The following is a 21,461-nucleotide window of genomic DNA, read 5'->3' as shown; positions in this document are numbered from 1 at the left end:
GCATTGCCAGGTTGCAAGATGTGAAACGAAATGCCCTCTTTGAATCTATTTGCAGGGGAAAAAAATGGGAGAGGTTGAAAAAGATATCACATGTAGATGTGTGCGAGCCACTTAAAAGAATTGAAAACGGTTTAGAGGCTTCATAAAGGTTACTGTTGTGACTGACGTAGTCCTGTAGTGACCAAGGTTGAGTGTAGGTTTGGTTACCACTGCAGTTTTGATTAATATTGACATTCTTTAGCAAGGTTAGCTGATTCTTGTCAAGTGATTTACTTTTCAAGGCACATGCGGCATTGAATGTCTCGCACATTTAGTTAACCAATCGGACAAATGGCAGGAATAGCTATGGCTTTCCTCAGCAAGGTGCATGTATGTGTGGAGCCTTGTGAGCTATGATTCCTCCATGTGTCCAATGCACATACGTCTTTATGCCAGATGATCTTTGAATTAAATCATTCAATAATTTAATCATCTAACTGCCAAGCTAGGTGCTGCTCGAGATTTAGACGAAAACAACTTTCTAAGTTGTTTTATTGTGTCGAATTATTATGCACAAAGTCATGATTCAAAAATATATTGTTACACGGAGATCATATTTACATAAACTCTTGGAAACTTGTTAAGAAAAGGAGGCACTTCAACATACACGTGGGCATTAAACTCACTGGCTACCAAATATCACATGTGCCGCTTGGTCCTCCATTTCGATTATTTTTTCTCTGTATGCACGCTATGTGAGCGGCAGCGCTAGTTCTGTAATGCTCTGTAGTAATAAACTGCGAACAAATGGTTTTATTTAGAACATGAAGCAGCACTTCTCAGTTTAGTACTCTTAACTGACTGCCAGTCACAGATTCATGTTTGTGTGGAAAAGCTTGAAACACTCAGGTATTTAAGACCTTGACTGAAACCAAATTTGGATCGCTTAAAAAGCCTAGGGATAGCGTAGATGTAGGGAGCCTCTGTTGCAAAATTCAGCGTTCGAAATATGAGCAGAAGCGTAGCGAAAAACTAACAACAATAGCTGTTTTTGTTACCGAAACTGGAAAAAGAAACGCAAAAGGCACCGCCATTACTGCTCGCCAGAAGTGACGCATGACCTAGAGCACGCAGCTCCTAATCATGACCTCTGGGATAAGGCAGTACCCGCAGCTGTCCGTGGCATGCTGAAATATCTCGGAGGCAGCTTGCTGGGCCTTGCGCATAATGACAACTGCCAGGTGCACGTGTTGTTTGCTCAGGTGCCGCTTAAATGCTACTAACAAGAAAGTTATGCAATTACCAGCGCTGCAGCATTGCCAAGATTGCTTCAGCAGTATGTACTACTCATTTATAAAAAATTAAGCCAAAGAGAAATTTCATTGCAGTTGGCCTTTTAGGAAGCAGCACTGCACTTTCCATACACTCGCCCGTTATCACTTTTTTTTTCTTTCCTTTTCTTGCTGTGCGCACTTTGCACTGCTATGAAGGATTTTGTTCACCAGAGTTCAGTGGAATGTGATGTAGGAAATCCACGCACTGCGCTCTTCAAGGAGAATAGGTGTCAGAATGTGTGTTATGTTTGCATAAGCTACCTAAATATGACACAAATCGAACCATGCTAAAGTAGAAAAGTAGTGCCATCTATTGACATAGTTTCTAAACTTGGCCAGCATATATTGGCTGTCGCGCCATCTACGAATAGCTTTTTAAGTGAACGATACTTCCCACTTGGCCAATCGCTGGCTTTGGTTATGTTGCGCTCGTCCTTATGCCCGGCGATTTGCCTGCTTTGGTAGCCAATGGTTTAAATACTATTGTAGGCACTCATGACAGTAAGGGGAATGTGAACCGCAAAATAATATCTGTGGAATATTAGAAGCCCTTTCCAGTTAATTTAATAGATGTTAATGCATGTTAGTGTGAGCTGCAACATGTGAGGAACATACAGGTCCCATCTCCTGCCCTCTGTCTTTTTTTATCTGTTTCAGTCTGCACTCTCTGTCATATATGAATATGCATGATCACCTGAATTTAGCTGTGTGCACTGAAATGACCTGACAACTGTGGCTAGTTTCAAACGAAGAAAATAGACGGTGGTTTGAACAATCAGGGCTAGCATTTTGCAAAGCAATATTGGTGCAAGCAGGTAAGATGAATCCAGCTTAAGGTAGGAAGGAGGTCATGACCATAATTTTTTTGTGGCTGTGACTCCGCGTACTTAATGGAACAATTGTGGCTAGTGATTATGTCTCCCTGAGGGTGCATTAGGTTCCAATTACTCGCCCACATCTTCAGTCTCTTCTCCGCCATGTTGGTGGTGAGCTCCGCTCACCACTTTGGAGGAGCGACATGAATGTTTGAAGTAATGCTTGTGTCATGTTCAGATTTTGCAAATCTAGATGAGCAGAGGGAAAGGAAACGTGGGGCTGTGCGCTTGTTCACGATGGAAGTTATCACTCATAACCGTCAGAAATAACTCAACGTGTTTTGGCAATTCTGAGTGAAATCCATGCGTTGATGACAAAGCAAGAAAGATTGTTGTGCCACTGGAGGAAGTTTACCAGAAACAACCAGGGAAATCTCTCGCTCCAAGTTGACCAATGGATTGCTAGAAATGCTCCACCCCGGAGAAAAAAAGACAGAAAAAAAAAGTGCACAAGAAAATTACCTCATACTAACCTTTGAAATCCCTACAGACTGCTCCGTTTGGGATGCTTTTGATAAACACGCCTCCCAAAGAAGCGAGTGATGAGCAATCAGCTTGGCATCGAAATGACAAAAAACAATGACTGGATGTATTGTCATGCTGTGCTCAATCGGCTCTGCAGCAAAGTGTCTGCAGCATTCAGCCTTCCGCTGCTTAAGGAGCGTTTTGTGCGTGTGCTCTAGTGTTTACAACGAAGGGCTCTGTGGGAATTGCTAAGATACATTTGTCTGAGCAGAGTGGGCCGTAAACACTTGGCTAAAGCTCTCCATTGGCCGCTGGTTCACTGTACGTAGGTAATTCTAAATGAAAGCTCGCTTTTGTCAAAACGTTTATCAAGCAGCTCATTTCTCCAGTGATAGTCTCGTTGCTGATGCCACTTGAATAATTGAGCACTTCTAGCACAAATGTGATGTAAGCTGCTTCTCTTCTTGTGCACAGAGTGTACGCTCTACTGATGTATGTTAATTTTCTACAATTTCTCATTATGTTTATTTGGGGGCAGTTCACTAATGGGACCTAATTTGAAAAATGAAAAAAAGGAAAACAAGCTTGGATTTACGTGTTGTGTTTTTATACTGGATGACTTGCCAACAGAATGCTACCGCAAGGCCACAGCAACCAGCAGGGAGTACTCCTCAGCCACAGGAACAGAGAGAGCAGGTTGGCGAGTTTTTTCACACATGGCATATCGGGTATTTGTTGATTTTTGATTGGCAAGACGTTGTTTAAGGTTCAATTAAATATCGTTTATTTGGGACTTCTCTTTTTGAGAATGAGTATAGCAAGCTATGTGCTCCTGAGGTGCAGTCAAAGAATGCAGGCAGAACATGTTGTCCGATGAAACCTTCACATCGGGTATTGTGGGGAGTTGGTTGTTGTCTGCTCACTGTTGCCACCATCAGAGGTAACAGCGGGCAGGTGGCAATGTTATGCATCAAACACAAGATTCATAGTTCTAAGAATGCACGAGAATGAAGCGTAATGTTACTGGTGTAGAGAGGGCATGACGTTATTCAGTAACTTTTCGCTCATACTGGCAAGCAAATGAACTAACACAGCATACCGTGAATAAAAGCTGTTAGAAAGTGGCAGATAGCTCAGTAAGTTTCTAGCATAAATTCGCAACCTGGCTAATGGAGGAAGGAATAATTCCCTTTAAATTGATGAATGTTAGACATAGCAGGTGAAGTGTGACAGATAATGTAGAGATGTTACCTTGAAAACAAATGGTTGTGTTGTTGGCCAATGAAGTGCTACAGGCAACTTGATGACAAACATTACTGCTTGCTTTAGCGGCATTTCATCAACGTGTGTAAGCAAGCATCACATATCACTACACTTTGGTTGTCTATAGATTGAATGCTTTGAATTCTTTATGTTACAGGCTTGCGAACTTATGACCAAAAATGCCCCAGTGGTGCTGTGCTGACTGAATTCTGTAACGAGTGATAGTAGGCAAATCGTTGCACTGACTTTCATATTATACTGTGCATGTCTTGATCAGCAGTACAGTGTTATTAAAAATTATGGCAAGCATCAGCAAACGGAACAGTGTTATGCAATGTTAGCTTTAGCAGAATTGTAGACTGGGCTCTCTGGTATCCTTTCATTGTTTTATAGCTGTGTAATGGTGAAGAGGGAACAAGGATGGTGAAAGACAAACACTGCTAAGAGGGCCTGAGCCCCAGATCCACATTTTTTGTTATATGGATATTTATTCAGCATATTTACAGTGTACCTGAAATGAGCTACTGCCAAGCTTTCTCTATTGTGACAAGCAATTTCCGTAGTCTACCTGCCGTGGTAGCGTAGTGGCTTTGGTGTTGAGCTGCTAAGCCCGAGGGCGCGGTATTAAATCCTGGCCACAGTGGCTGCATTTCGGTGGGGGCTAAATGCAAAAATGCTCGTGATCGTGCAATGGGAGGGCATGTTAAAGGCCCCCAGGTGGTCAAAATTAATCCTGAGTCCCCCACTATAGCGTGTCTCATAATCATATCATGGTTTTGGCACGTAAAAACCAAGAATTAATTCTTGCTTCTTAAAGTTTTCGAAGTCTGATTTGTTTGATACAGGGAAGGGCTTATTTGTTGCAGCTAGTCTGTTCATTATATCGGTGTGCATTTAGATTAGGCAGATAGGCTTTGTTACTTTCACAATTTCCTGATCACACAATGATGTACAAATAGTCGGCGACGCTTAGGAGAACCACTTCGTTAGTGTTCAGTATGATATGGCTTCAATGTTCTCATTATTAGGGGAGGGTGGGGCGAGGGCAATAGGATGCCTGACGCATATGTCTATTAATGAAAGCTGATTCCGCAAACTGTCTCAAACTAAAGCTCTTAGAGGGATTCAATATAATTGTATAGGGGTTCCCATTGTTTAGAGTGGTGAATGCTATCGCTAGTGCATTGAGGGTTTATTCCCGAGTCCAGTGGCAGCACATATGTTTCGTTAGCTGCAATAGATTGATAGCATGACAGGATAGCTGGAACTTGAAGGAAACAGATAAGCATTCTGTTAATATTTTTTACTCTAGTCGTAAAGCTACTCCCTCAGTGTAACCAAATTCTACTAGTGTAAGGTGCAGTTGCCCATATTCTGGAATTGCCTCGGGTGCAAGTAGTTCTGATTTAATTTCCTCATTGCATCTAACCTTGAACACTCCACAGCTATTGGCGCTCAGCTCCAGTTCCTTAAATTTTGCCATCCGTAGGGAACTTTGACCTGTCTTATCTGTGAGAAAAGCTCTTTCTTCTTTAATGTGCATTGAAATGTTGCCATATGTGCATTCTGTGCTTTTTGGGGCCATGCAATACTTTTGACTGTGATGACCAGTTGCCAGACAGTGTTGTCAGTAAATGTTTGAAGGTGGTAGTGGGGGGGGGGGGATATATTAGTACTCTGCTTACTTCAGGAAGCCTATTTTTCACTCAGGAGACCACTCCCTTGTCATTTGTTGAGGTCGCTGCCATTCCTTGCAACTCTGGCAACTCTCACACCAGTTGGTATGGGCTGAATCACCAAACTAAGCAGCAGCATGCTTGGTCACTCCTTGGGAGAAATTCTACTTAGGAATGGCCAAGTGTGGATTGCTTCTCTTCGACAGCAGAATGGTTCAGTTGGTTGCATAGAATGACTCACTGACACTGTTTTGCGGCACTGGGTTGGGCCGCTCCCTTTCAGGTTCCTGCTGCACGCAGACGTCTGGTATTTTGACTTGAGTGTTCATTACTGCCATGATCTACCATTTGAGCAGGCTTGCTTATCATGCTCAAAACCTGTTTCACTGCCTCTTTGATGACCCTTGCGCATGTATTTAATCTTAAGCATGCCAGCCCTGGTTAGTGGTTGCCCTTGACTGTGAAGGCCCGCATTTGCTTATTGCATTGTCTTCATTTTAGGGAGCCCTCGGTGGTCAAGGTGGACAAGGCCCAGCTGCTGGAGGCTGCTCGCAAGAACATGCAGGCCATGTTACAGCGTGGTGTGGTCGCCAAGGGTCTCCCCGTGGCTGCAGCGGCAGCTGTGAACGCGACTGTCAAAGTGAGCTGGCCCACTTGTGCTTTTGCTTGTCCCTATCGGTTTGAGCTTATTTATGAGCAGTAAATATGGACTAAGGACAACTTGGGGGAGCATTGGTTCAGCACAGCTATAGGTAATGGATGCAGTGACATTCAGATCGTAAAGGAAAAATGACAGAACAAAGCTGCGTTGGTGTAGAGAGCTTTGGATCGTTCAATTGGTAGTTTGTGCTCAAACATTTCTCTCTTCTTGTATTTGGGCTGCTAATTTGAGCCGATTCTTTCAGGTTGGTTTCAGGTACTGATACAGTGTGCCCGTCGTTGTCGCGATGCAACGTGTGTCGATCAAGACGTGGTGGTGGATTAAGGAAAATGCTGTGCGTAAAGTTAGTAATAGTTGTATTGAAGTTGTACTGGTAGGATGAAGCCACTTGCAAGAATTTTGAAACATATTCAGGAGCTGATGGGCAGTCTGACTGTGCTGAACCTTGTTGCCAGTTGAAGGACGGGTTAGAGTTTGAATTGGCATAGGTTGGGTGAAGTTTGCAACACAGGCCGACAGGACGTTGCAGCAGTTTCTTGCCATTACTGCAAAAATTGTTCTACAAGCATGCATAGAAACTCTCCTGCGGATCGGCATCCTCTGTAACACGCAGGTCATTTGAATCCATCAATCTGGTGCAAGGTACGCCACGGCCAGGCTAACGATTGTAACCCTGTGGGGTGGCAAATCAGTGGCTGCTTTCATTTGCGGCCTGCGCAATACCCATCTCTGGCGTCCTTGAGCAGAAAACGATTAGTGCTGTCATTGCTACGGTGCTTTGTTTTCGTCAAAATGGCTTTATGTGTAAGAGGCAGTTGTTGTGGCACCTGACGTCGCAGTCGTTCTCATTAGATTCACACACACATTGACAAAGAGGGAGAGAGAAACGAGCGCTGTCTTGATGCAGGACTTCACAGGAGACTCCCATTTTGCCGGAGGCGTGCAGAACATCCAGGTCCTTTGATGGATGCAGGGATCCTATTTCAGACACCTTCGAGTTGGTGGCTACTGTATGCGTTTAAAGAATCCTTTCTGGAAGATGATGCATTGACAGCACCTTAGACCTGCCTGCCAAGAATGAAGCTTCGCAGTAAACGTGGTTTGTGGAATCCTCCAGTGTTGTATTTTGTGGGATTGGGGGAGGGATATATGTACACTATGTGTTGTCTGCGCGCCTTTTTCTGCACTATGCTTGCAGGGTCTGGATGCGGAGTGAAAGAAACTTAGCATTTGTCTGCTACTGGTGGCCTCTGGGGTAACAGTAGAAAAGGTATCTACAATGTGCTCAAATGCTTTTCACTGCTGCCTGGTGGTCGGAAATGTAGCCCTTGAAACTTTGGCTTTTGTCAGTGGTGCTTGATGACTCTCCGACACGAACGGGTGTCCTATTGCAACATAATATTTTTCTATGAGCCCTTTTTCTTTCTTTTTTTTTTTTGCTGAGGTATGTATTCAACTTGAACATTTATGAAGGCATGATTTCATATAACTGCTTTGTTCCAGGAAACAGAAAATATGGGAGATAAAAGTATGGCCGAATGAGACGTACAGTAGAGATTAATATAAAACGGAGAACTTCATTTGCATTGCAGACATTGAACTGTCCGTATTTTCGTGTTGAGATCAGGAAAGCACGAACGAAAAACACAAAGCACACAGGAGCCCTACTAGGAAAGTACTGGCCAGCAATCTCCTAAGTCACATATTCAAAGTTTTCAACAGTACAAGTTGCTTGCGCACCAAGTGTTACCTTTTACACTGCCATGCAAGTGAATACAAGTGATGCCATGCAAGTGAATAAGTTTTTACCTGTTGCATACCCCATCAATAAGTTTTGAGGTGTAATGTTTTGTTATGCTTAGTGAGAGCTGTGTTTTAAATTATATTGTGTACTTGACGTCCATGCGTGTAGATTGCGATCTTTGATATTAAGGGTACACTCACAGTGGACCTCTTTGTTGCAGAATGTTGTGAGTGTGAGATAGAAGTAGGTGCAGCGCAACCATGGAGCTTAGTTGTACACTTACAACAGTGTGCCGAGATCAGTTATCAAAAGAATGATACATACTGCATTTTAGCTGTTTCTATACTGTGATGCTGCAAATTAACTGAAACTCCACTGTTAGAGCCTTTGTAATGAGTGTTCCATAACTTTATTAGTGCTGTTGTCATAATTTTGCTGGTTGCCAATGTGAAGTATTTTTCAGTTATCAGAACCGAATAAATTCTTAAGAGCTGCTCTTCCTAGCTTGAACACGATTGCAAATCTACAGCCATTTCTGCACAGCTTATATGTCATAAGAAAGAAACTATGAAATTGCCAAGAAATTGAAGGAAAACTAGCATTTGGGGCCAGGTTTTAATTGCAGAATTTCTAGCACTTGTTTACCTTGTTTTTTTAGCTTTCAGAAGGTTTCTTAATTTGTCTGTCCACTAGCTGGCACACAATGCTGCCATTCTAAACAGTTATGCGGGATATATGAAAAAGAAGTGTGGCCAGAGATGGCCAACCAAGAAGAGAAATGTGTATGCCAGCATTCAGTTGCTTGTTCTCAATGCCTCACCAACACACCACTAGAGCATTGGATGCAGCTTTCTACACAATTCACAGAGATTTGCAGATAATGTCTGGTAGCATAATGCAGCAGATAAAACACCATTTTACATTTTTTTCAAAAGAGAGCCTAGCCCAGCAGACATGTGCTTGGAACTTTTGCTGTAAACGCAAAACTTTGGTCAGAAACACAGCACTCAAGTGTTTGAGTCAGATATGTTGAAGCCTGCATGCTCATGCTTCCTTTTGAATTTTGGCTGCATTTTCCAAAAGGTCGTCAGTGGAATGCAGTTTTCTGTGACGGCTGTCTAACAATTCTGTTTTCTAGCAGAATCCCAATAGGATTGCATGTATGGTCACTTGAGGTGCATCAGGAAGTGTCTTGAGCCTGCAGTAAGGAAGGTGTGCAATGGGATGCAGATTCATGTGGCGGCTGTTTCATGGTTGTGAAATGTTCCTTGCACATCTTCCAGAAGTCTGCTAAATCTCAGTATGACTTTATTGTGACGGTTGAGGGAAGGTCAACGGAACCTTGGCCGGATTGTATTGATGATCGGTAGTAACTTGACGGAGTATCGTAAAAGAGCATTTGTGTTGCGCGCAGGTGGTGGCAGCAGCAGTGGCAGCTGCTGCAGCTGATCCGAAGTCATCGCTGGCTGCCAGGTTGGATGTGGGTGCGGCTGCGACTTCGACGCCCCCGAGTGAGGCCCCAGTCTTGCCCTTGGCATTGTCAGGAGATGGCACGGGCCCCTCTGTGACCCTTGGCATAACCGAGGAGCCGCCGAAGGTCAAAAGGTCCTTGGCTGCACTTACTGGTGAGTGACTACACCGCCACCCTTCCCAGCACTTGTGGAGCACACGTACATGGAGCAGAGGTAATGGACAAAGCGCGTAGTATGAGAATTGTAGCCATATCAAGGTACACCATACAGTAATGTTTGGTCAAGTTGATGTAAGTGCTCCCGAGAATGTTATTCATTAGTTTCTGGCATGTTCTTTGTTCGGTTATCTTTGTACTGGCTCAATTTCTTGGGAAAGGGCTTGCATAACTCACCCGGTGGGCTTCACAACTCTCAAAAGACTGTCAAAAAAGCGTGCGTCGTCTGCTCGCGATGCTGTTTCAGTGGCATTGAATTCCTCGCGTGACGAAGCGCACGCTACCCTGTTATGTAGGCTTCTTAGACGGCTGCTCGTTCTATAGATACAGTAAACCCTCGACATATTGGTCAAGTTGAAGTTTTCTTTTTGCTCGGCGTCAACTCCATGTAGTTTTTCACCTCTTATCTCAATATGCTTTTGCACTGCACTCCAGATATCTTGAATTCTTCACTGTGAAAATGTTGGGAAGAGGTTGCTACCCAGAAATTTTTATGTCTTGTGATATTGCCAACAAGTGAAACAACCATGAGTATTTTAGCGAATTCCGCTTGATTCTCCGCCGCTCTTGTCATCTTCCGTTCACGGTCAGTCGCAACTTCATTTGTAATAGACGGTTTTAGTTGAGTGCCACTTACATTTTGCTCCGCTCACATTTCACATGCCGAGCCATTGCACGGAAGGGTGTAGATTTCGCATTTCATAAGCACGCTTTGCTGAGACAGTAGCGATGCTCTATCACCTCGGCTGCAAAACGATGGAGAAGCGAAGCAGACGTGCTTTCACACTCCGCTCAGTCAGCTTTGTAAGCGGAACGAGGGAAGTGATGTTACTGCTGCAGGCATAGTTGTTGTGTACTGGTCCTCTAGCTTTCCCACAAAGCGGTTCTTTGGAAATTGATAGCATATGACGGTCTGAGTAGAGCACACCGCTCTATGCATAGTGCAGGGGCTCGTATTGAAGCGATAGCTTTAAGGGCCCTGTTGCGCTGTGAACACGAAGCGGAGTTGAGCAGTTAACTTAGGCTGGTTGGTACATGTCTGAAGAATGAGTTGACCGTGAGCGAAACATGTCTACCAATCGCAGATCGGCATGCAACCCATGCTTTCTACCAATTATAGTGCGGCGCACTGCATTTCTACCATCTGCGGCAGCGGGGGGGTGGCAAAAGAAACAAGAACCAGAAAGCTCGCCTTTGTGCATAGCATTTACCGCAACCGTTTTCCGGTAAAGATTATGGTTGCATAAGCTGCAGTTGCCGGGAAGCTTGGGAAGCAGTGGGGGGCTGTTTACTACTATCACATTCTACTCCTAAGGCGAAGCTTAAGCGTCTCCCAATTCTTCTTCGTGATTTCGCTTTTCTCAAAAATTTGTCCCTGCTTTTACAACTTTGAGGTAATGAGGATTTACTGTAAGCCTTTATGATTAGCAAGCAGTTCGATTTCGTTGTGAAAGCCTGTGGGTAGGCGGTGCTAGTGTCTGGTCATAGCTATCGGCATGCTGAGTGTGTTGTCTTGTTGAGAGATCTAATGTCAAACTGGACTGGCACTAAGAATATGTTGTCTCCAACTGCTTGTGCTTCTGGGGACTTGTGCATTGCAGCCTGTGTAAGTAGTACTGTAACTGACATTCTTTTCTTCCTCCACCTTTTTTTTCGATCTCTTCTTGCAGAAATCTGCAAGGCCATCTCTGACGAAGAGAAGCGCGAGTACGCTGGTGAAGTGGAACCCAAGACGGCTGAAGAAGTGGCTGAAGAGTTCCAACAAACACACCACCACCCTTTCAAACTGAAGGAACCTCCACCCCCGATTAGGTTTAACATTCCTGTAAGTACCTACTACGCCGACGAAAACAATTCCGTTCGGGCGATCACCTATCACTGACGGGACATAAAAAAAAGGAAAAAGCAAAACAGAAACACCGATCACGCACTAGACAGGACGATGAGCAAGGGACTTGTTTTTGTTGTGACATCATTTTTGTCAGTCAGTCTGGAGACACTCCTCACATCGTTTTTTTTCCTTTGTTGCACCTTCACACTTTTCACTGCTGTTGCTCCTCTGTGACTGTGAAGCGCCTGTGCCCTGGACATGTAAAAAAAAAAATCACTTGAGACAGTTTGTTTTTCAGAACCAATTAAAAAATTTCTGTCATTGACTCAACAGCTCACCTCACTGTGTTGTGTTCTTGGATGTGTGATCCCGATAGAACCCATTTTTACTAGTCGGTGACAACGTAAGGGTGCAGTGGCAAATACCTTGTTCTGTAACTAAACGAGAATTTGTCCACCCATTTCTGTGGCATTGTAGCGGAGGCGAACTTTATTTAGTGTAGGCTTCTCTTGTTAGGAACAGTGTTATTTGGGTGCAGATGGTGCTGAGAGTGGTGCAGTTCTGTGAGCAGAGCTTGTGCTGGATTCTTGGGTTGTCGCCTGGTATAGTGTGTGATCGACTTGTGTTGCGCGGCGCACGTTTGAGCCCAATCAGGATGGAATTTCTTGGTCGCAGTTGGCTCTTTTGTGCAAGCTGTGGCAGGGAGCCATTGGCGGCCAAGAATTTTGATTCATATTGGGCTCTATTGCGATCCAAGGTGACCGTGTGACAGCGGTATTAGACATTGTTGACTTCATTGTCAATATTTTGAGACTGCAAGGAAACCAACATCACTGCATTGTGATTTTATGGTGCAGTTACTTTCATAACACATAGTTAGGTGCATTGCATTGTGCAGTGCACATAGTTACGACAACAGAGAAAAATGAAACTCCTAAAGGCTGCTAAGCTTGTGTGTGTTTGTGCACGACTTCATGCTTTGTAATTCTGGGACTGACATTGGTTAAGAGTGGTTGTCATCTCTGTCGCTTCATTTGAAAAGTACAGGCATGAAATGCATATTGGTCCTGTCATCACTTGACTATTACAAAAGAATTCAAACCAGACCTGCATACAAAATCTTTCCGTGCAGTAAGTGCCTCGTCAGCGTGCGCTGTTGTTGGTCTCATCAATACAGCCTTGCCCTCGTTAAGAGCATGTTTATTTCACGAGTTGCAAAGTCTTGGTAGCCCACTGTCAGATGTCATAAATCACCGGAAAGTAAACACTGCTTTACTGAAGTTACCTCAGCCAAAGAAAGAGAGCAGCATTTTTAAGGGGTACGAGGCACTTCAAAAAACTTTTTTTTATTTTTTAAACAATTTTAATGAAATTTGCACATTTAATGTATTTTTACCAGCTGATTTCAGAAATGCATTTTTGTCCTATGATAAATATTTCTTATGATATCTAAAAGAGGATGTTCTTTGTTTAAGGCCTTATTAGCTATAACTTGCACGACCACATGCAGCGCACGGAATCGATTATGAAATGTTCACAGTGCGTCGTAAGCTATAAATTGTTGCTTTAGGCCATATTGAAGCAAAGTTTTAGGTTGTCAAGTTTAGTCACAAAAAAATCACCACCTTCACAATAAAAAAATATCAAGTTGGGCATTTGTTATGACTCGGTTTGAGAACATATAACTTCACTGAAAAATGGCCTGCAATAACGATTTATTGCTTACAACACATTGTGAACATTCAGAATCGATTCAGTGTGCTGTGCATTGCTGTGGAACTTGCCGTTAATTAGCTCATTAGGCCAAACAAAGAACATCCTTTTTTGGATATCATAAAGAGTATTCATCATAGGAAAAAAAAAATAGTTGCATTTCTTAAATCAGCTGGTAAACATATATTAGCTGTGCAAATTTCACTAAAATTGTTTAAGAAAATAAAAAAGTAATTTAGTGTGCCTCGTTTTACCCCCTTACAGAGAAGACTTTAAAGAACAGCAGGCCGAAATGCTCGTTTGTGTGAGGTTAATTAATCTTCACAATTCAAAGATGTGCATACTTCATTGCAGTAAATTGAAGTAAAAGCCTACATTTCTGCATGCATAGCTCAAGCCAAAAATTAAAGAAATTTTAAGGCATAACAGGGGTACAGGTTATAGTGTACATTCTGCCTGCACATGCAGCTTCACAGCAGTGTGCCCTGCAATGCCGTGAAGCAGTGCGCGAAGAAAAAATTTGCGCTTGCTGGCCAACAAAGGTACATATGGAAGCTGAATTTACATATAAATGCCCCTCACGTTCCTGTGAAGCCACAGCACGCCTTAGCAGTGAGCAGCAGCAGCAAAAATACAAAATGGGATTTCTTCTGGATCGTGGCTTTGTGCCGACAGCTGTACTGGGTCGCTTTCACAACATAATTGTAATTGTTTGCATGGCTTATACGCATGCCTGCTCTCCCTCCTCCCTTTCTTTTTGCATTTGAGAGTGCGGGTTATGTGCGTAAACATTAAAATAGGGCAGGCAGCCTTGCCACGAGGTTGCCTTGGTTGAAATTGACAACTTGAATGAAAGGGCTACGTTCGAAGGTGCTTGCAACTTGTCACTTTGCAAGTCCATGTGATACATTCAGTTGTGATCACAGCATAACTAGAAATACAGCTGGTGTACTGTGCAGTGGAGCTATACATGCCCAGTGGAGCTATAGTTTATCTGTGCGTCACACGCAGTTCTTGCTTGAAACAGAAGACACATTGCACAGTTACGTGCGTTACCTGATGTATGACCCGATGTTCCACCAACTGCATCAAAAAACAGATTCTGACAATTGGAGCAGCCCTCGTTCAGGTACCTGACATGTTGTCACATCGTGCCACATGTTTCCTGCTTGTGGTAATTGTGGAAAACACTCCGTCAAATGTATCCACTTTACCTTATGTACCTTATGTCAATGCATGTCACTGTTGTGCTTACGTAATATGCGGACAGTGGGAAAGTTGAAAGGCAAAAGTTTTTGATGCTATAGTATCGAGAGGTATAAAAATGCCCTGGAACGTGGCACCAGTATAGCAAACCTCTAATTTGGCAATATGATGAATGGCCATTGGAAAGGTGCACGGCGCTGTGTCTTGATTAAAGGTACTTAATGTATTGAAAACATACCAAGCTGGGCCCCTCCACTGCATTCTGTCATCTTTTGACTGATTTACCTCGCCACTTAGTTGAATGACTAAATTGCAAATTGAACCAGAACGCAGCATCAGTGAAAGCAGATTTAGCAAACGTTTCTGTGCTACTGCACTGGCAAGCGGAAAGCACTGCCTGTGATCCACGTGTGTGAAAAATGGGCAGGGTGACTGTGTAGCTAGTCTCACAAGCTGTGCTATTGCTGTGAGTCTACTTTCAAGGCTTGGTTTGCATTCGAGTTTCAGTGTCTGGTGAGGGATTGCCTGGTGGCGTGTCCTTGGAAAGCAAATTCTTGGTTTGCATATGTATTCGCTGTATGCGTACATCGTTATATGTAGTCGTAGTCCATGGTCTGCACATTGATATGGAAAGAAAGTACATTTACTCCAGCACGGTATCTGCCACGCACATTTCGTGGTGGCTTTCTTTGGTGTAAAGGACAGATGCAGTGTACACTCGGAAACCCTTCGCGTGCATTTGGTTTTTATCTTTCGTACCGTTTGTAGAATTCATACTGGAATACCAGGCACGGCATGCTAACACATAATTGGGTTGGTTCTTTATGCGCATTGTCGCAGTATCTAGTACTTTGGTAGCGGTAGACATAGTGCTGCCGCTTGAGCAGTCAAGGCCTTGAATGCCTTGACTTGACGTCATATTTTCTTTGCATGTATAGGTGATCGTTTCGTTTGTGGTACAGATGTCCTCTTTCAATGCCTTATTTTTGAGAGTATGTATAGCATTAGCGCTCGGTGAAATTAGTATTTCAGGTATCTCAGCATAATGGAGAGAGCTTGTGTTCAAATTATTGTCCCATGTCTTGGTGATGTGACATTATTTGTTGTTTCGATCTTTTGACATGGCAACGACTTGCTGTCGGAAGTATTTGTTGTACTGTCTGGTAATGGATTGCTGTTAACCATGAATGTTTATTCTTTCTTTTTGTGCTTGTAGAATGTACATGTCATGTGAGTCGCTTTTGTCACCTGATCAACAATTAAGAACACATATTTGTTACCTTACTTTTCATTTATGTGTAGCCTAATAGAGTATGGTGTTTTGAACAGCCTTTCACTTTCAAACAGAACATTTAAAGGTCCTGTAGCAACAACACTGTGTAAGGTAACTTTCAGTGTTTTTGTGGAGAAATGCTGTTCACACTGTTCTTTCTTTCAGTTTTATCTGCATTGCTGTGTTCTGGACCAATTGTTGATGTGCTTTACTGCTTTCAAGAAACTTCGGCTTGTACAGATGGCTTTATTTTGTTATTATTATTATTTCTTTTTTGCAAAGGCGTTATGCTTTGATTGGATACTTGCTTCTGGTGTTTCACACATACGCAACATTTTTTCAGCGGGTCTTGATAACACTGCTTGAATACTTTGCTACACTTTTTGCTCCATATATCTAACATTCAATCTTTTCATCACGTGAGCTACATAAAGGAAAAAGGAAAGTACAGGGCTCACTTCACCGACTTGTACGTAAAAATTGGGCATGTATACGAAATAGAAAATGCACATGTAGATGTGATGCACTAGTTACTTCTGCTATCTGCATCACTGCATCAGCATTAGTTCTCAGTTACATTAAGGGCTCTCCATTTCGGCTTCATCAGTGAACTGAAATGATGGCAGCATACTTCATGTGTCAACCACTATGCTTGGGTTACGAAAGGTCTAGAGATCTGAGAAATGGGTGAGAAGAGGGATTGCTTCTCAGGAGTCTACTGGACAAACGACTTGTATTCTGCGGTTGCTTTGTTGTTGTACAGCGTCACTGACTTGCCACCACATACCTTCAAACGGCCCACCACGTCAATGCACTACGGGAGTCATTGATCGAGCCCGTGTTTTAAGGGCAGTTGCACCTAGTTTGATTCTCGACTCTCTTGTTTTGTGTACTGGCTGCAGAACGATGTTTTGTGCTTTGCCTCCCCTGCATGTGTTGAATAAACTTGTGCTCTGACAATTTGTGGCCTTTCTTTACTGCTCCTGCGGACTCACAAACACTTTGCGAAAGACACATAGTGCTCCCATGTTTCTTTCCTTGCCATACTACTCTTCCTGCGCCCCTTGCAGCCTCCTCCGAGACCCCTCTCCTCGGCGCTTGGGGCTAAGCACGCGCTTTCCTCCACAGAATGCCACCAACCTCCCCGTGAAGACGCTCGCCGAGAAGGTGGCCGATGCTGCTCACCTGCACAAACAGTTTCCCGTCTCGAGCGGCAACCAGCACCGCGTGAAAGAGCTCGAGTGGGTGCCCGTGGAGAAGACGGAGCCGGCCCCCAAGGCCGCTCGGGCTGCGGCTGCCAAGAGTCGTGCTGCCCCGCCAAAGGAGGGAGGCACCTCCTCCCCGCTTGCCCTCATGCCCCCTCCTTCCCCCTCACCCACCACTGATACCTTTTCCCCGCTGCCCACTGTTGCCACTCCGCCTGTGTTTCAGATGGAGGATGTTCCGCTGCCCGTCTCGTCGGCAGTGATTTCCTCGACGGTGATGGAGCCGCCAGACCCTGCGCTGGTAGGGTCCCCTCCACTGCTCAGTTGTCCCGTGTGACGTTGTGTTGGGCAAGTGGGTGTCTGTCGTTCGTACGGCCTGACTGGTGGGGAGGCTGGTGCCACTCCCAACAGGCTGATGGAAGTGCACTTGCCTGGTGGTAGGGCATGAAAGGGAAGAAGGGCTGGTTGGGCTTGGTTGTTTGCCATACATGGCCTGGCGTTGGGAGAGAAGCAGCTGGTGTGTTGACGTAGTCATCGCCATGCCATTCTGGCTGCTGGGACGTGTGTGTATTGTCTTGCCTGTTTTTACTAGTCCTTGCATGCTAGTTGGGTAAAAAAAAAGTGATTTTGGAACAACTTCAGTTTGCTACTGCTTCCGAAGACGATTGCTTATTAGTAAAGCCCTTGTGCTGAATGCAAGTGAACAGAGGGAAGCGTACACTAAGTGGGGGTGAGGGCGGAAATTTTGTCATAAATGTGTGTGTGTGTGTGTGTTTTTTTTTGTCATATAGGTACATAAATAACTAATTCGTTGACTATATCTAACAAGGCAATGAGTGTCGCCACTCTGTCTGCAATGTGACACATATCAGCTGCAAATGTCTGCCGACAGGCCTACAGACATACAAATAGGATTTGTTACCTTTTCTGTGGTATGACAAAGTTCAAGTGTTGTTTTGTGCTTGTGGCACCATACGCAACAAAATAGTTTCTGTTGATGCTCATGTATTTAGTGACGTGTTCAACAGAGTGACACTAGAGCTTCAAGGGGCGATGACGGTAAACTATGATGTCACTACTGTGGCGTGCGATGCCAGCTGTTTTCACTTGGAAAGAGGCTGAAGGGCTCTTGCCAAGCTACAAAGAAAAAAAGAAGAAAAGAATAGTTTCTGCTAAAATTTATTTCTAATATTTTGCAACCAGCAAATGCAAAGAACCTGTTGCCAGCGGTTGCTGCTAACTTTACCTTTTCTCGTCTGCCACTCCCAAGTTGTGCTATTCTTTTTTCAAAGGAGCATGTCTCATGTTTGCTGCTAAGGATCCCTCTTCCGACAGCAGTCAATTATAACAAAGCCTGCTGGTAGGTGCAGCTCTTTAGATGCCGGCATGGCAGCAGTTTTGCTTTTGATTGGCATGCACTTTTGAGCTGTACTTACCAATGTGTGGCTGTGTGCATGTGTGACTGAATGCAGTGGCGTTGGAACATCATTATCATCGTCATTTAAGGCTGGTTTTTTTTAAGTGGTGTGCGAGGGGGTGAAGATGGCACCTGCAACATTGTGGTGTAGCGAGTGGCATCCAGAATAACTATAGACTGTGTCAGAGTCCAACGATTAAACTGAAAGCATTGTATGAATTTTATTGATTTTTGCGTGGTGACTTCATATAGCTGCATGTTCTGCGTAATATTGCAGCTGTAGTTCACAATGTAGCATTAATGTGTATCCCAAAGCCTAAGCCAGTGTTCCTCAAAATTTAGTAACGGCACACATGGGGTTCCCAGGAGATACCTTCAAGGGCTTTGTTGGGGAGCATTGTAGAGATGTGACATCAAGGGCTATTGTCCCTTGAAAAAGTGAACAAAGGATCTGAAATGTCACTTTCAACCAGCATTGTAAATAGTGGTTATATTATAGTGTTACTGCCCTAACGTTACTGATGCTGATTGCTGTGACCGAGCATATGCGGAGCAGAGTTTATCGTCCTCTCGATTGCTGCTTCCATCCAGCAAGTTTACTGGGATGGCATGGCAGTGTGATAAATACTGTTCACAATTCACAAATGTCATTACATTTCCATGCACGAATGCCTGCACCCCTATGTTGGGAAATCTTGCACTTGTTCATGTCAAAATAGATTAAACAAAATTTACACAATAATAGTTCACTGCATACAAGGGCTGATAATTTCCTGCCTAATCTCTGATATGTTTCAGAAGTTATAACTTGTGCATGCACAAGTGTAGAGATTTCAGCCTTACTGATAAGACCTTGTTCAAGGACGGCCAAGCATAATAGAGTACTGGACGAAGGAAAGAGTTGCACACAAATGCTTGTGGACTTCTGTGTCTTCGCTCACTTTGTGACTTCCATTGCGCTTGGATATTCTCGAATATGCTGTGCTTGCTGTGTTTGTGACACGTCAGGTCTGCTGCATTTTTTGTGTTTAAAATTTAGCAGTTGCAAAACTTGTGACATAGAACTTAATGTTTCACCAAGACAAGAAAAAGAAGTGCTGTAGTCTTGCGTATACAAGATTATCTGGAATTTAAATGCTTATCATAGACTTATTCAATATATTCTGTACATTTAGGCTTTAATGACATAAATTGCAAGCATACCTACATTGATGCCAGAAATTGCACTGTTATAAAATGTAAAAAGAAAGAAAAGAATTCTGGAAACATGGAAAGTTTTTCCCACAGTTGTTACCACTGCGTGTGATAACTGCTGTGTCCTATGTTCTCAACTGATTCAGACGTGACTGATCTTACTTGACAATGCTGCTGCAAATGTTTGTCAGTGTCTGTTCCAAATTAGCTCATCACTACGGAAAAAAGAAAAATAACGCTCAGAAGTGTGTGTAACAGCCTGGACACCCAAAATTCCACCAAGATAATCCATCATTCCGACTACTGAATGTGGCTAGACCCAATGTTCCACAAACGGGGTTGCTTTCAAGCTAAGCAGACTCATTGGGGTAGCTCAGTAGCTACAGCGTTCTGCTGCTGAGCAACACGTTGTTGTGGGTTTGATACTCGGCTACAGTGGCCACATTCCAATGGGGCCGGAATGCAAAGACGCCCGTGTACGAGAGATTACAGAGTGGCGAATGCCAACATAGAGTGCAATAAACTGGTTTGTTCTTTCACTGAAATTATAGCAAGCACAATGGGCATGTTTTGCTGGGAGAGGCCTTCGTCCTGCAGTGGATATAAAAAATAGGCTGTTGATGATGATATGCAGCAGGACAGTGCTGAAGGAAAGCGGTAGCTGCAAGTACGGATTGTGAAGTATACAGCAGGTCTAGCTGGTCTCTTGCACGGGCAGGCTTGTGTCTTCTTTGCTGCCAGGCAAGACATCCAAAGCCAATCCGACAGCGCTCTTATCGGCTGCTCATGTCGAGACCAAAAAAGAAGGTGCAGTGCACAATTGTGGAAGCAGCGCCTCAACGGGCGAAGTGGCGAGGCGGCAGAAACTCTGGCATAGCGACGTGGCGGTGGTGGCAGCGAGAATCACCACATGTACTTTGATTTAAGTGCTCGTTACTGAGAGCCTTGGGTGATTGAAATTAATCTGGAGCCCTCCTTGCTATAGCAACACCCACAGCGTCTGTGTTGCGTTAGGGCATTAAGCCACGTAATTAGATTTGAAGTTCAGCATAATGGGGAAAGTGACAACTTTAGGCATCGTGGTGCCGTAGGGCCCATATTTTGCAAGTTTAAGCGAGATTGAGATTCTGTCTTATACAGATGACATTAGGTTACAGTAAGGACATCCTCTTCACCCCCATAAAATGATTAGTTATGTTTCAGCGGCCGCTGAAGTCTGAAAACCATTCGCTTAACCAATACACATCACTGCACATTACTATCTGCTACACCAGGTGCTTGCACTGTCATGTTACATTGTTTGCTTGGCATTAGTGTCTGGGGATGATGATGATGATGATGGCATGTTCTTGGTGCAATGGCCAGATGCAGAGCTCAAAAGTCCCGAGCCGAGCCATTGTGTTAAGTTCAAATATGCCTGGGGGAACTTGCCTACACTTCTTATAGGGGTGAGCCGTGGTTTCGCTAAATCTGCCTGTTCTGACGCCACTGGATGCACAGCAGTGGAGAGCATGAGGTTGAATGAGAGAGAGAGAGAGCAAAGTGTGCGTGTGCCCCCCCTCCATCTCCGCCTCAGGATAGCCTTGACATTGCAACCATAATGAGCCGTCGTATTGAAGCGATGAAGGCCCTCAAGGAGAACCCGATGGATCTGGAAGCTATGAAAGTCTACCACGACTGCCACAAGGAGGTAGGTGTCACAGGCCTGGAGTGTAACTCATCTCGTTCGCAGAGCATTTTCCAACTGTGTGTATGCAGACACCTGTTTGGCTTGGTTATTTTTTAGTAGAGGTAACAGTGTTTGCCCTCACGTTGAGATAAAGGGTGCACAGCAGTCATGGAGCTTGGTTAAGCAACAGAGGCTGGGTGTCTTATTGCATTGACTTGCCTGAAGCATTAGAATCAAATAGCCTTGCCATGGCTGCTTGCTTTGGGTCA

General features: G+C 44.0%; 1 protein-coding gene across 4 annotated transcripts in view; it reads left to right on the top strand.

Annotated features, from left to right (window-relative positions):
- LOC142585335 (uncharacterized) overlaps nt 1-21,461 on the top strand; it is a 69,499-nt gene that overhangs the window by 13,240 nt on the left and 34,798 nt on the right. Inside the window, exons 3-8 of one of the 4 annotated variants that reach the window (XM_075696027.1) lie at nt 3,284-3,349; nt 6,094-6,232; nt 9,412-9,622; nt 11,355-11,509; nt 16,836-17,213; nt 21,100-21,213. In XM_075696027.1, the coding sequence (XP_075552142.1) occupies nt 3,284-3,349; nt 6,094-6,232; nt 9,412-9,622; nt 11,355-11,509; nt 16,836-17,213; nt 21,100-21,213 (1,063 nt within the window). The remainder of the gene's footprint in view (nt 1-3,283; nt 3,350-6,093; nt 6,233-9,411; nt 9,623-11,354; nt 11,510-16,835; nt 17,214-21,099; nt 21,214-21,461) is intronic. The other 3 variants (XM_075696026.1, XM_075696024.1, XM_075696025.1) reach the window with 3 other exon arrangements.

This window comes from Dermacentor variabilis, chromosome 6, assembly GCF_050947875.1.
Source record: "Dermacentor variabilis isolate Ectoservices chromosome 6, ASM5094787v1, whole genome shotgun sequence".
Taxonomy (NCBI): Eukaryota; Metazoa; Arthropoda; class Arachnida; order Ixodida; family Ixodidae; genus Dermacentor; species Dermacentor variabilis.
Note: the sequence above shows the minus strand (reverse complement) of the source record. Positions and strands in the feature narration are given on the sequence as shown.